Below are 14,862 nucleotides of genomic sequence, written 5' to 3'. Positions count from 1 at the left end.
CAAACAGCCTAACTCTCCCTGGTGCATCGGGAGTCTCCCGCTCCCAGCCGCCAAGGAGAGAAACACTGCTTTTTCTTTTTTTTTTATTCTGACACGGTACCGTGTCAGAATAGAAAAAATAATAATTTTGGGCATAGGAATACATTGCTAGATTCCTATTGGCTGTTTCAATTTGCAATAGCCAATAGCAAACTAGCATTGCACCCGCCCTCTGCTTCTGTTCTCCATCAGGTCCAACACTACAGATTGACAGCAGCAGAGGGGGGGAACAATAGCTAGTTTGCTATTGGCTATTGCAAATTGAAATAGCCAATAGGAATCTAGAAATGCATTCCTATGGCCAAAATTATAAAAAAAATGATTCTTTTTTTTTCTTTATTCTGACACGGCTCTGTGTCAGAATAAAGAAAAAAAACCGAAAAAGCAGTGTTTCTCTCCTTGGCGGCCTGGGAGCGGGAGACTCCCGGAGCGCCCGGGAGAAAACAGTTGGGCGGAGCTAGCTGTCACTGCTAGCTCCGCCCAATCATTTTCTATTTATTTTTTTCTACTTTTTAAACAATTTTTCTGTTCTGCTCAGCGGCATTCGGCTATTCACTCACTGCTGTTCGGCATCTATAAGAATAGACCAAACAGTAGCCAGTAGCCTGTGTCATTCACTCGGCTGCCTACGGCAGCTTAGTGAATTGACCCCTAAGTCTATCCCTAGTGTTTCTACGGGGACAGCCAGAGTTTCCAATCACTATGAAATTGAACAAAGAAGCTCCAAAAGCCAGCTACACAAGACATATATAAAAGGTAAGAAATATTAAAATAAATAATTTTTAGGTATGCGATCTGAAAAGTAACACATAACAAGCATATCATGTGGTTTTCCTAAATTTGTGTGCAAAATAGGAAATACACTTTAAGAATTTATTCAGATGGGTGTGCACGTCCATAGGGTGTGCACGTCCATACGGTGTGCATGCCCAAAAAAAGACCAGAACCTGGAAGGGACAGGTGCGCACAGCAGCCTGTTCTTCCCTATGGGAGGATGCGACTGCATGCAATTACATGCAATTACACACACACACACTTGAACCTGCACATTCGTGCAGGTCAGGGTGCCCACACTTGGACACAGACAGTGTGCCATTTCCCTTTCAAATGGGCCCCAACTGCAATTACTTTTTTAGATACTCAAATTCTGACAGACCTCTCCTCAACCAGGGAATTAAGCTATATTCGCCTAATATGCACTTTCCAAAAATCCAGAAAAATGCACGACACAGTGCTCAGCAGACTCCCAATGATATTCTCCACCAACAATCATTTTTGCAGGCTGCCATCATCAAAAGGCCACTGGGAAGTATTCCTCACAAAACATGCAAAACAAAGAGACAGTGCCTTGTCCTCGTGTAATACCGTTTATTAATCAATGAACATAGAAGCTGACATAAAATACTACTCACCTGGTAATCACTGAATGAATGGTACAAGGCAGATCCCACACAAAGCTGCCTTACTATCTGACGTGTTTTGGGGAATATACCCCCTTCCTCGGAGCTCTGAAGAAGGGGTATATTCCCCTTCCATCCATGCTCATTTTCATCTCCCCCCAGCTCCCCTTTGCCTTTTCTGGACTGTATCCAGAACCTTCCCCTATCTCCTATAATAAACACTGCTCCTGTCCACCACACAGTCCCATATGTTTGCTAAATAACTTTATTCACTCAATACAAGGAAATCATAGCGTGGGACACTGGGCACTGGTTACCTTCTTGTTTTTTTTTTTAACACCAATGTTCCTTATAGTATGAGTTTCATGAACACCTTGTACAAAGTCTTTTGTAGATAATGTTTCTATGTATCACTACACTACATGGATAGCACACATCCCATATTTGTATGAGTGCTCAAGACTCTGATGCATCTTTGTACCTACATTTTACTGTTTTATGGTATCTGTACTGTCTAAAATAAAAAATGTTAAAAAAATAACACCACCGTATTTATTTTTATGACTTAGATAAATATCAAATCACATTTTAGGTGCTATTCATGCATAAATCCAGGGAACTTTGTAAAGTGGTTTGCACATGTTTTCTCGCAAGTACAAATTAATGTTATTAGATGCCAGATTCATTGTTTACTGAGAAGCTTGGTGTAAAATGTCCATGGTCATTTTTTCCCTGCTGTTCTGATTCTAAATAGAAGATCATATCATAAAATAAAACTGTTTAGAGCCTTTGCTAATGGAAGGATTTGGCTGAATAAGCCAGTTTTCAGAAATTTGTTAGGCTAAAGCTTTCCATAGCAACTAGGGATAAATGCAAAAAATGAGAGTGGCTTTCATCTGCAATTACTAGCAAGATTTTGGAACCGATCTATGCTGTTTAAGTAGATAGTCTTCTCCCTAGGATAAAAAGCACGAAAAAAATGTGGTGTGTTGCTTAGCTCTATAAGCTACCAATATACTTGAACATTATATATTCAGCAGGAGCAACTGCATAAATAATTGATGTTCAGGAAACATTCTGTCTCTAAAGATCATTTCCTTAAATTCAGTTATGTTTTAATAAGTCATTCAAAAAAACACATAGCTCTACATGGAATTAGCTACATGGATAGTGATGTGATATGACATCATACTCAGAAAGTTGCGCAGTTTGGTGACAGTTATTCAAGAGGACCATTAAATCAGTATTTATGTTCAAAGCAGATGCAGCTAGAAAATGCACATGAGATTACACAGACTATATGTAGGTCTGCAACACAATAAATTGTAAATACATAGCACTACTAAGAAACTATTTAGCCAGACAATTGCTTTTTTAGGGAATTTTAAAGATAACATAGAAAGTACATAAACGTAGATTCTGATGATGCACTGCATCTTATTGCTTCTTTCATTGCACAGCTGTAAGTCAACATATTCCTAACTAGAATCCATATACAGTTTATCAAACACTAACACAACTCTATACAAAAATCTATTTCTTCCACAATTGTATGAACCTTTTGCTGAATTTCAGCCTGCCATGAACAGGTTTATAATTTCTTCTAATTGTTTAATGTGAGTTGAAAATAAATTAAATTATTTTTCAAGTTATCCTAACCAAAATTCTAATTCCTGTATAGTACATCTCACATCTCAGACCAAACTCTAAATAATCTGTTTCCCTCTAAATTCATTATAAAAGTACCATAATGCCACTAAAATTGATGAAAATGTATCCAATAAGGCATTGTTCTGCACACATTTCTTTCGGATGAAGTAAATAATCATGCTGTTCCACCAAGGGGCTAACAATATTGCATTCTATATCTTGGTTCAAAGAACTCTAACTTTGGGAACTTGATTCCATTGTTGTCCATAAAGCAGAACTCCAGCCAAAAATAACAAGATAAACATGAATAGCCCATTTAAAGATAACATGACCAGTTTTTGCTGCAATATTTATATTCAATCAAGAGATCTCTCCACAGTACTTATTTTCCGGCCCTAGATGGCCAGTATCATTCAACTCATTTTCTCTGAGCTCAGGTCATGCTGGACCCACCACTGCCTGTAGCTGGACAGTAAAAGGAGAAGCACTCTACCATGAAACTCATACCACTGGGTGTGCTGGCCGAAGAGGTAAATACACAACAACCAAACAAACAATTACCCTGCACTATCATATATAATGCAAAACAATATAAGCACCTTTATTGGTACCATAGTAAATACAGTACAAAAAGCACCAGTGAGGAGTTACAGCAGGACTGGTGGAGAAAAACGCCATGCGTTGTGTCTGCTAATCCATGGCATTCACATTGTTGCAATATGCACATAGTTCTCATCACAACCATAAAAAGTACTTACAAAACTGAACTATGCAAACACATTCTTAAATACACTTGTATGACAAGAATAACATTACAAGGCCTTCATTTTTAAATTTAGTTTGTTGGCTGACTACAGTCAGGTATGAAAGCAATTGATTTCTGTTAATTTACTCAAAACCAGTTTTGAGCAACACTCATTAAATCAATGCCTGAAGCAGTAATTACCTGCTATTAAAATGCTTTTAGAGATAACTGTTTAGCACTTGGCTCTGCATTATTGAGTTATTTCTTTAATGTGCTACCAGAGTTGTCAATTAGTTGTACTAAGCAACGGGTTTCACAGACTACACAAATGAGCAGAAATTGGAAGCTTTTAAAAACTCTTTGTAGCACAGTACGTTGACCACACATGGTAATTGATTGCTGGACTACAACATCTTGTACAAAAGCAAACTATTTTCACTTAATTTTCATTCAAATATAAAATGTAATATCTTGCAAGGCAGACAAAAATTAACTTTATGTACACTGGAAACCCAGTTTTGGTATTAAAGGGTTAATCTGCACAATGATGCAAATTATATTTTGCTAAAGATTTATTTTAGCTTTTGAAACGATGTTAAAATTAGTTTACATTACATTTGTTGTCAGTTTCTACAGTTAGTCATTTAAAGTAAATGATTTGTTTGAAAATAACCCACTTAGTGAAGTAAAAAAAAAAGAGCTGTTCTTTTGTATCATCACATAGAGATCAGTTTTTGGGTACCATCATGAAACTTTAAGAACCCAAAAGGAGGTATGCATTTGTAGTTGTATTTTTATTATGTACTTTTACTATGCAGTGTGAACGTAATAACAAAGCTCCCTTTTATAGCTCAGTGTTGTGTTGTTGTGCAAGTAAATAAAAAATTGCTGCCTGTTTCACTGCAAAGTACTAGGTGACATATGTTTTAAAGGGAATATACTAGTAAAAAAAGGTAAATTGATTATACACATTACTATGTTATCTTATTGATATATCAGTGCTTCTTGCTTGTTGCACCCATCAAATTGGCTTTTGGTAATCCCTTTTTCTACTGCAGTGAAACCCTGTGTTACTTTGTTACAATGTTTACTTTGACTCCCTGTCACAGTGACATGTCACCAGGATTAATACCAATGATTCTTTATCATTGCTGTGGAACCGATAGTGTATAATTTATGATATTGTGAACAGCCAAAAGAATCATAATGAAACTGATGACAATACTTCAGTATAAAGACAAGGACATTGATACAACCCAGCCTAGATGGTTACTAGTACAGAAATTAAAATAAACAATAGTAATACTGTTGAAGTAAATGGATTACAAACATGTATTAAAGGAGAACTATGGGGTCAGGGCTTTTCCCCATAGTTCTCCTTAGGGTAACGGGAGGACACAAACTAGCGTCCTCCCATTACCCTAAGCTCAGTATACCGCGAGCTACAGCTCGCGGTATACTGAGACGCCGCAGCCGGAGCGGATCCCGACATCGATGTCGAGATCCGCCCAACTGCGTGAGTGACAGCTGGCTCTGCCTATCTAGAGGCAGAGCCAGCTGTACCCGCCCCCTCCCCCGTCCGATCTGCCAGTCAGCGCTGGCGGATCGGAGCGGGGAGGGGGGAACCCAGCCCCTCCCCTGTCACGGCAGAGAGCCGTGACAGGATCGAGAGGTGAGCGAACGCCGGTATCTGTTCGCTCACCTCCCGATCTACTGCGCCGACCTGTGACAGTCTCATTGTCACAGGTCGGCTAGAACTATGAGGTGAGTGGAAATCACTCATCTCATAGTTCTCCTTTAATAGTTTATTAAAACAATGCATTTTTGCGGTTACATTATTTGCTTCAACTGTATCCTTAGATTTCCAGGGGGGGGTCAAGTGTTTTGTGTAGTTCCTTTGTGCAGCAAAGGATTAAACCTTCCCAAATACTTTGTAACAGACTTCCAGATAATGCTGATGTATTGACTTCTGGTTTAAAGCAGAACTGCAGTCAATATGGCTAATACAATAAACATCTGTTAAACTTTAATTTGTTAACATAATTTCCTCACCACTCCTTTTAAAAACCCTGTTATATTTTCATGTTTCATTTGTTATTGATATGTTATGTTCTGTCCACTGTTGCCGACAAACTTTTAAATGATACTGCAGGTTATCGTGGATAGATAGGCTAATAGTTTTGAAGGATTAGCATAATTGTGCTGTGCTGTGCAGTCTGCAGGGCAGTACCATGCTGTGAATACTAGAAATTACATTTAAGGAAAAGGATAGAGGCAAAAAAAAATCAGTGGTTGCATTAATGAATATTTTTTTACTTCAGAAGTAACTCATTCAAATGGTGGTTGGTACCTAGAGTACTTATCAAAAATTGGTATTTTAATCCATTGCTAGAGACTATCATTTATATTGATCTAATACATTTTATTAAGATTTCTGAGTTTTATTTATCCTGTTGAATAGGTACAATTTTAAGGCTTATCCAACTAGTAACAGACTTGCTATATCTCAACTCATCTTCTGGCATCCCATTTTTAAAGTCCAACGAGGTGGACTTTAAAAACTGGCAGGATCACCAGTCTCACATAAACCTAAGTGATCATTTTCAAAAAAAGGAGAAAAATGCAAAGTCAGATATGGAAAAATGTATTCTACATGGCATGTAATAACTCAAACCTAGAATGACAAAAAGGCTTCTTAACAGCAGATTGAAGAAACTATGTGAATACAGGGTGAAATGATAGCTAGCTTAGATGACATTCATATTTTCTACCTTGTCTCTCTTACCTTCAAATATTCGTAAAACTTCTTGTTTAATATATTTTTTCAGTTCTTCAAATGAAATATTTTGTGTCTGCAGAGAAAGTTATTCTGGTTATTTGCATAATTGAAACAAAAGTACAGCATAAAATACAATAAATCTTTGTATTTGAGATGGCACAGAGGTGTCTTTAAAAAAGAAAAACCTCTCTATAAAGTTGATTCTTAGATTGTTATTTTCCTTGTCAGGTTTCTATTCAGTAAAATATTTGGCCATGTGTCAGAGGAGATTCTGTTCTGATGAGTAGGAATGAATCATGAAAAGTTGCACAGCATACTGTAACAGCTTTTAGGTCCCATGTGCACATTAGCCCATTAATCTCTCGACACACACAGTTCCAGTGTTACAGTATGATCTGAATAGAATTTCTTTTTTCAGCTATTGCAGACTATCAGCAAAGGAAATACTTGCACAATATAAGTATGATTTGTCCATGCTCATTTTTTTTTGATTATCTCATGAGCAAAGATGGCAAGCTTAGAGATAATGTTTTTCACTGTGATGTCCAGAACTATTCTTTGCAGCACAACTCTGCAGCACACATCCTCACTCAATGCACTAGTGAGCTCCTTCCACAACAGGACAAAACAGGAATGCTTGTATTGCATTGTCCCTATAACAGCAGGAGGCAGCTAGGCAGCCATGGTCCTGCCTTAGACAAAGTTATCAAATGAGCTCTTTTTAGGAACAGCCCTGACACAGAAAAATTAAGATAGCACACAGGGTTGTTGGTGTTACATATACAAATGTGCGGCCTGGTGTCAAAATTTTAGCATGAAACATGAAAGGAAAAGCTTACTGTAAAAAAAATGTGTATAGGGTTTTGATATGCTTTATGTTTTAATCACTTATTATGTGCTGCAAAAAAAGTAGCAACTCCATCCAAAGTAGACTGGTTATTTTTAGGCAGAGAATGACCAGGTTTGAGCCCTCTTGTTTTCTGTTACCATCTGCCTTGTGCTGAGTACTCTAAGATTGTATGAAACACCATGCATAATGAACCATTTTACAGCTGTGCTTCCTTTCAGTGTTAGATCATCCTATTGGGCTCTTAGAAATCTTTAAATAGCTAATTAGGGATTGTACTAGAGATGTAAATTTTGTTTAGTTTCTGAATAGACATCCATACAAATTTCGATAAATGATGACATTTGAACGCATCCGAATGCAAATCAATCCGAATGTTCGTTTAACACAAATTTGGATCCAAATCCAAAATTGCTTCCAAATTTTTTCAAAATGAAACTAAATCTGACATGTGACTGTTTAATGGCCAGCCAGATTTTTTTTGGCTGTTGATGGTTGCATTACAACCATACATCGGCGCATCCATGATTTCTTTTCTCCCCGCTGGGCACTGCTCTATGTCCCAGCGGGGAGAAGAGAAAGTGACAGCCGGCCGAAGCGCTGCGGTGGAGAGCGATGTGAACGGCCGGCGTCTCCTCCCACACCGCTCTGCCGCCTATCACAGTCCGGCAGAGCGGTGTGGGAGCGCAGACAGCACTGTCACAGGAGGCTGGGCTTTTCTCCCTACACCGCTCGATCAGCCTCCTGTGACAGCGTGTCAGAGAGAAGAGCAAGGTACACACACTCAGCGATCAGTGATCGCTGAGTGTGTGTACATAATTGAGAATATGGTATGTTAACTATATCCTCAATTATGAATGAATGGGAGTGATCTACATCACCCCCATTCATTCATAATTTTAGTTATAGTAAACAATGTACTCATGTTATCAATGAACAGGAAGACTCATAGAGGATTCCTGTTCATTGATAACAGGGGACACAGAAAAAGACATTAAGGACTTTGTGTTCTCAATCTCTTTTTCTATTTTAAAAGGGAAATATCAGGGGTCTGTTTAGCCCCCTTATATTTTCCAGAAGCCCCTAAAAGTAAAAGTAAATAATAAAAATATTTAATAAAAAATGAATAAAAATAAATATAAAAAAATTTGAAAAAATAAAAAACATTTTCGGTATCGGTTTCGGCCTGACATTTTTTTTTATTTCGGCTTCGTTTCGGTTTTAAAATTTCCATTTCAGTGCACCTCTAATTACAGGCATGGTCATGTGACTTCCTGTTGTGGATCCTTACCGAAACAAACATTTTGACAGCTACAAAATCCGAATTATTAACAGAATCAAATTTTGGATCCGAAAAACAAGAGTAATGAAAATTGGAATTGATCCAAAACAAATCTTTTACATGTTTAGATTGTACATTATCCATCTTCAGTCAGACCAAAGTAATCAACTTTGGATGGTGTTGCTGAGGCAAATGTATCAGCAGTTATCTGTAAATGCATAAATTAAACTAAAAATCATAAGGCCCTGGTAAAAAGTCTGATTGCTGCAACCTCATTATTTGCACATTTTTGAGAGCCCTGTTTAGCTGTATTAAACAGAGCACAGTGGCTTCCTAAAGAATCCCAATAGGCCTAGAGGAGGTTAAGGGCGGAGAAAACAGGACATAATGTCCTATGAAATACAAAAAAAATCTGCTTTGTGCTGTACAAAATGTAACAAGAATTACAGCATAGTAAGGCTAGGGAAATTGTAGACAGGATTTTGTCCCTGTCCTCATGAGTTTCAGGTGCACTTGAAAGGTGGTACAAAAGGACCACAACCTAATTATCCATTAAACACTTCAGTAAAGCACTGCAAATAACCAACATACCACTGGAATACCTGACATTTAAGTGGGTTCTTATGTGTTGCCTTTAAATAGATTTAGATGCAGGTCTGCTTGCAGTACATTGCCACAATGCCACTGCTTTGAAGTTTACACCCAGGAGTACAGGTTTACTGCAGTAGGGATAAGCAAATGTGTCTGGGTTCAGTTCGCAAGCCTTCATTAAACCCATTGTAAAGTCCTAAAATTGCACGTTTTAATCCAAACCCTATTGAAAGCTATGGTGGCCAAATCTTGAAAATCAGTTGTGGCCAATTTCAAGGCTAATAGGCAAGAGATTGTCAAACAAAGGGCATAGGGATCTAGGCACTGCTACAGGGGACATATACCAATGCAATTTTTAAATACCAAATAGCATGAAGGTTGTCTTCCTTTTTGTGACTTTAAAGGTGAAAAATATGATTCCTTTCTATTACATGCTTGTGGGATGTCGTTAAGCTGTATGAGGTGCTACGGAACAGTAAAACTATCATGGACAGCATCAGCAACACCATATTCTAGCTTCACATATTTAGCATATGTAACTGATATTTTAAATGTTACATTTAGCTTGGCTTAAATATAGCAACAGCCCCCCTAATCTAAATTATTTCAACTTGGAAAGAAATACTTTCGAGGTAGAATTGGCTAAGAAACCTATTATTTTTTATCCAGCAGGAATAGGCCTGAATTGAATGGTACAAGTAGAAGACAAAACAAATTTTAAAAAAGGCCCTCAACTTCAAACAAACAGTGGCACACAACTGTTTGATAGTATGGTTTGTATGCTTCTTTTTTCACAGTACCACACTGCTTTGTCTTGAAAGTTTAATAAAATATTAGAACACTTCAAAACAACAGCCACGCATTCCCCAAACCCCCTCCCATCTCCATATTGCCAATTATTCCAAAAATATTCTAAATATAGAATTTAGTTAGAAATTGCCCAGCATCAGGGCAGTACGCAAGCAATTGAAAATGTAGCAAATATAATGAGCTCTGCAGTATGGGCTTTTTTAATAGATCTGCTGCTGACAAAAGCTTAGTACTGCAGACACCTGTGGTAAAACTAACAGCCATTATGTGCCACATGCATTAGTAAATGCATGACTCTGCAGCAAAGTGCTGGGTGGGAGCAGCCCATCAATCAGACAAGTAGGCAGATAAAGGCACACAATCCTCCTCCTCCAGGGTGCATAGCAGCCATTTTTGTTGGGCCTACTAATTTGCCCTTTTTCGTTCTCCTCCGACTCAAGGGCACATAGCAGCCATTTTGTATTATTAGACCATGTTCTTTGTACTGCAACCTTTCCCATATAACCCTGCAGAAAGTTCCAGGTCCTTTATCTCTTCCTTCTCCTTCACAATTTCACATATGCTCAATTGGCTGCTCACTGGCCACGAGGAGTCTGCAGAAATGTTGGGATGTTATTCCCAGTACCAGTCCATAAACCTCTTAAGACCTCTGATGAGGTGGTGTGTTGGGGTGCTGGCAGTGAGGAGAAGGAGAGCTGGGGTGTTGGCAGTGAGGAGGATTTGTGATGCTGGTGGCAAGGAGGACATTCAGGGCAGCTTTAAGAGAGATGTTTCACCCCTCCCTGACACAAAGGGACAATCATGTAGAGATCTTCTACCACCATCCAAGAGGGAGTACAAAGTGTCCCACTTTGAGGATACATGGCAAATAAACTCCTTTGTTGCATTTCCCGATGGTGGTTGGATCCAGTGCAATATATTCTTAGCTGAAGGGGGGGGACCTAGTGGGTAAAGGCCAACTTTCCCCCCCCACTAGGTGGCTTTGGTTTGGCACATTTGTTGTCGAAACTGACATGGCTACCCTTTGTGTGTGGGCACATCACCACACACTTGTGAGCAATAGTGATGTGCTCTAAAGCATCCCCTATTTTGCTCCCCCATTTGCCATAGCTGCCATTACATTTATTTAATCTGAAGGCTGGCTCCACTGCAGTGACATAGCTGAATGGGGGCAACCTAATGAAAAAGGCTGGCCAGCATCACACAAGTTTGCTTTGCTTTGTCACTTGTACCTGACACAAGCAAAGCTGACCTTTGTGTGCTGCATGTCACTACATACTTTTGTGACACAGTTATGTGCACCAAAGCATCCTGTTCCCCTTTGGAATATCTGCCATTACATTTAGGCAATCTTCTTCATTACAAAAACAAGGTCTGCAAGGCCTAAAGTGAGGGGAAGTAAAAAAACAAATGTCTTGAGGCCGTTCCTGCCTGGTCAAGCAAACTCAGTGGATAGGGATAGCAAGGCTGTGAAAATGCTTACAAGGAATGATATACATGAACTATTGAGTTTCAATTCTAGACCACTGACTGGTGGTGGTCCAATATGCGCTTGAGGTACAAGCCTGTCCTGCTGGGGGGAAGAGATGTGAGACTGAAAACCTGCATTTCATTAATTTTGGGGTGATGTGATGGTGGAGTGTACAGCTTATTCTCAACTCTTTAGTAAATCAGCTTCAATATGTTAATTTGAAAAAACACAACAATATACAAGATTCGGGTGGTTCTTATTACCGCATCAGTTGTTTGTTGTGGATGGGTAACTGCGCATCTTCTGCAGTAAGATGTCTGCCAATTTATGACCACCATAATAAGTAACTTGGGTAAGGGTTAGGGATGAGCAGAGTCATTTCACAGCAAAATTGATTTCATTATTGCAAAATTTTGACGAAATGAAAGTTCACAGTTTTGCTCATTGAGCTGTTTAGGTGAAATATGCTTGAAACTAAATTGTACACTTTTTTATTTTGAGGATGTGGGTTTTATTTAGAGTAGTTAGATTTATTTTATTTTGTGTTCTATGGATGTGTTTTTTGTATATTTGATTATTTGTGCACGGTCACTTTACATATTTATTTTAATTTTTTACATTTTTCTTTAAAAAAAAAGTAATAAAGCTAATATGAGAATATTTTGTGGCACAGTAACTTGTCCAGGATAATTAACAGGGCTTTTTAAAAACCATTGCACCTTTAAAAACTATTTAAAAATGTCTTATATTTGCCTTCCCCAAGCGGACCTGATTTTCAACAAACTTTCAGGTAAATTAAACTCTCATTTTGTTTCATCCCCACTTGGGATAAATGTTTTAAATAAAACTATTTTGTTATTTAACTGAAGTACATTTATATTTAGACAAAACTACATGTGTAGGTATGTCTATGGAGGCTGATATACTGTAGCTCTTCATATTCAGCCAACCTAGGATAGCTCTGCTTGAAAATAATTTGGGTCCTTTCACATCTGACATGTCACTCCCTTCTGTACTGGGACCGTCAACTGGACAATAGTTTGGTGGGGTAGGGTTATGTTTAACCCCTTCGTGACGGGAGACGTACACTGTACGTCCAGGCACTTTGTGCCTATATGACTGGCCACGTACACTGTACGTGACGAGTTATATCAGGCTCTGTAATGCCGGTAACTGCTGATTCTCAGCGGTTACCAGCCATTAATGAACGCCTCAGTATTGAGGCATTCATTAATGAAATAGTTAAGCTTTTGTAAAAGCTTATTTCTTTAATTAATGAAAGAATGAAGCTGTTACATGCAAATACGGTATTTGACAGCTGAAAATAGCAGAGAGGCAGCAGAGTGACTCACCACCCTATTTGTTTTGACAGCACCATAGACTGGCCCGATGTTTATGAAGCTATGTGATACATCTCAAGCAAAGAGATAAAAGAGATACAATGTATCTCTTTGCTTGAAAGTTATCATTTCTGATGGTCTAATGAGATCTGACTCTGACATGCTGTCAGGATCAGTCTCTAAGGTTGTTATTAGCTGTTCCTAAGTTTGGAGCAGCCTAATAATAACCCAAAATGAAAAAAGTTAATTTATCAAACAGTCATAGTGACTGCTTAATATAAACTGACAAAAAAAGTGTAAAAAAAAATTAAGTGTAAAGTGCTTTTTCTACTATAATTATATCTAAAACATAATAATAATCACAACTTGTGAAAAAAGTGTTTCTCTTTATATTTTTTTCTTCTTTTTTTATATTTTATTCTAACTAAGTGAGGCATTAGGTACATGTTTGATATAATTATATAACCCTATCTGTGCTCTAAAAAAATATATATAATATGTGTGGGTACATTTAGTAAGAAAGTATATTACTGCTGTGGAAGAATCACACAGCAAAAATGTAAAAAGCGTCTCAGTCATTTATGAACAGAAACTGAAAACTAGCTCAGTCATGAAGGGGTTAAGGGAGACATTAGAATATCAAAAAAAGAAAGAAATCTCAGAACAAGGCATCCTGCTCTGTTCCTTTTTTGTATTTTGAGAGTATAATGTGCAAGGGGTATACACCTAAAGCAAGATCAGAACCTCTGTTTAGTTATATGTTCCTCTGCAAGATAGAAAATGTAAAATGTAAAACTTCTTGTCACTTTTTAAAACCATCTTTGTACTTAGGCCATGCAATTTGAAATCCTTACATACAACCTATGATCACAAGAAAGCTCACCATAGCAACGGATGATGTCAGTGAATAGTAGTAGTATTGTACCAAATAAATGTTTTTATTTACAAGTGCAACAAGCTTCAGCTATTGCAGCACATGAAAATATATTCGTCTTTCCATATAAAATACTGGATTTTATATTACAAAATACTATATTTAGCAACTGTAGAAAAACATACAAATTCATATTTCAAAAATGTTTACTGTGCTCTATTACTATATATGTAGACATTTCTAGTCCCTGCTCTATCTCACCTGTATTTTTGCTAAATAAATAGAGCAGAGATATAGAAAAGAAAAGGATATGTTTAAAGAGCGATACTGGGATTTCTGTGTACATGGTTGCAGGGAAAAACAGGCATCAAATGAAGACTGCAGAAAGATGGATCAAAATATTGCATGAAATGTAAATCTAAAGTCTCAGTTCAGAGGATCGCAATGCAAAGTTTGTTTTAAGAAAAGAAAAAAAAACAACATTTTGTCCTCTTTAACGCATTCAGCCATAAGCAAAAGCCAGGACCTTTCACCTGTTACCACTGCCTGGCCTAGTACCATACCCTTTAGATTTACCAACAACCATGTAGTTTGAAAGCCTACCTGATTGTATATATAATTGGTAACACATACAACTTTGGCTATCAATTCTGATATTTTTTTGCAATAAACATGGAACTAAGTTTGAACATGCATGTATGGTCATGTTTACCAATAGGCATTTACAGTTATCTGCCTAGGGAAGATAAGAGTGGCAGCACCAAAGTACAATATTTACACTATATGTTTATTGGGGAGGGGGGGTTGTGCTTTTTCTGTACACCTCTTGATTTGTGTGGGTAAATACAACAGCATAACTGGAGGAGGGCATGAGTAAAATGGCTGCAAAGAAGAATCAAAAGTAGTAAACGCCTCTTTCACCTCAGGCTCATGATTGGTGAACCATATGGTCCAATGTTGGACCACATAAATGGACACCATAATGCCTTCAAGAGCACACTCTGGTTTTCATAAAAAAAATAATAATAATAATA

General features: G+C 37.8%; 1 protein-coding gene across 1 annotated transcript in view; it reads right to left on the bottom strand.

Annotated features, from left to right (window-relative positions):
- LOC108793878 (collagen alpha-1(XIX) chain-like) overlaps positions 1 to 14,862 on the bottom strand; it is a 129,735-nt gene that overhangs the window by 27,913 nt on the left and 86,960 nt on the right. The window contains exon 11 of the mRNA XM_018564829.1: positions 6,620 to 6,686. Within this exon, the coding sequence (XP_018420331.1) occupies positions 6,620 to 6,686 (67 nt within the window). The remainder of the gene's footprint in view (positions 1 to 6,619; positions 6,687 to 14,862) is intronic.

The sequence above is a fragment of the Nanorana parkeri genome, unplaced genomic scaffold, assembly GCF_000935625.1.
Source record: "Nanorana parkeri isolate BGI_ZX_2015 unplaced genomic scaffold, ASM93562v1 scaffold785, whole genome shotgun sequence".
NCBI lineage: Eukaryota > Metazoa > Chordata > Amphibia > Anura > Dicroglossidae > Nanorana > Nanorana parkeri.
This window is presented reverse-complemented; position numbering and strand designations above follow the sequence as displayed.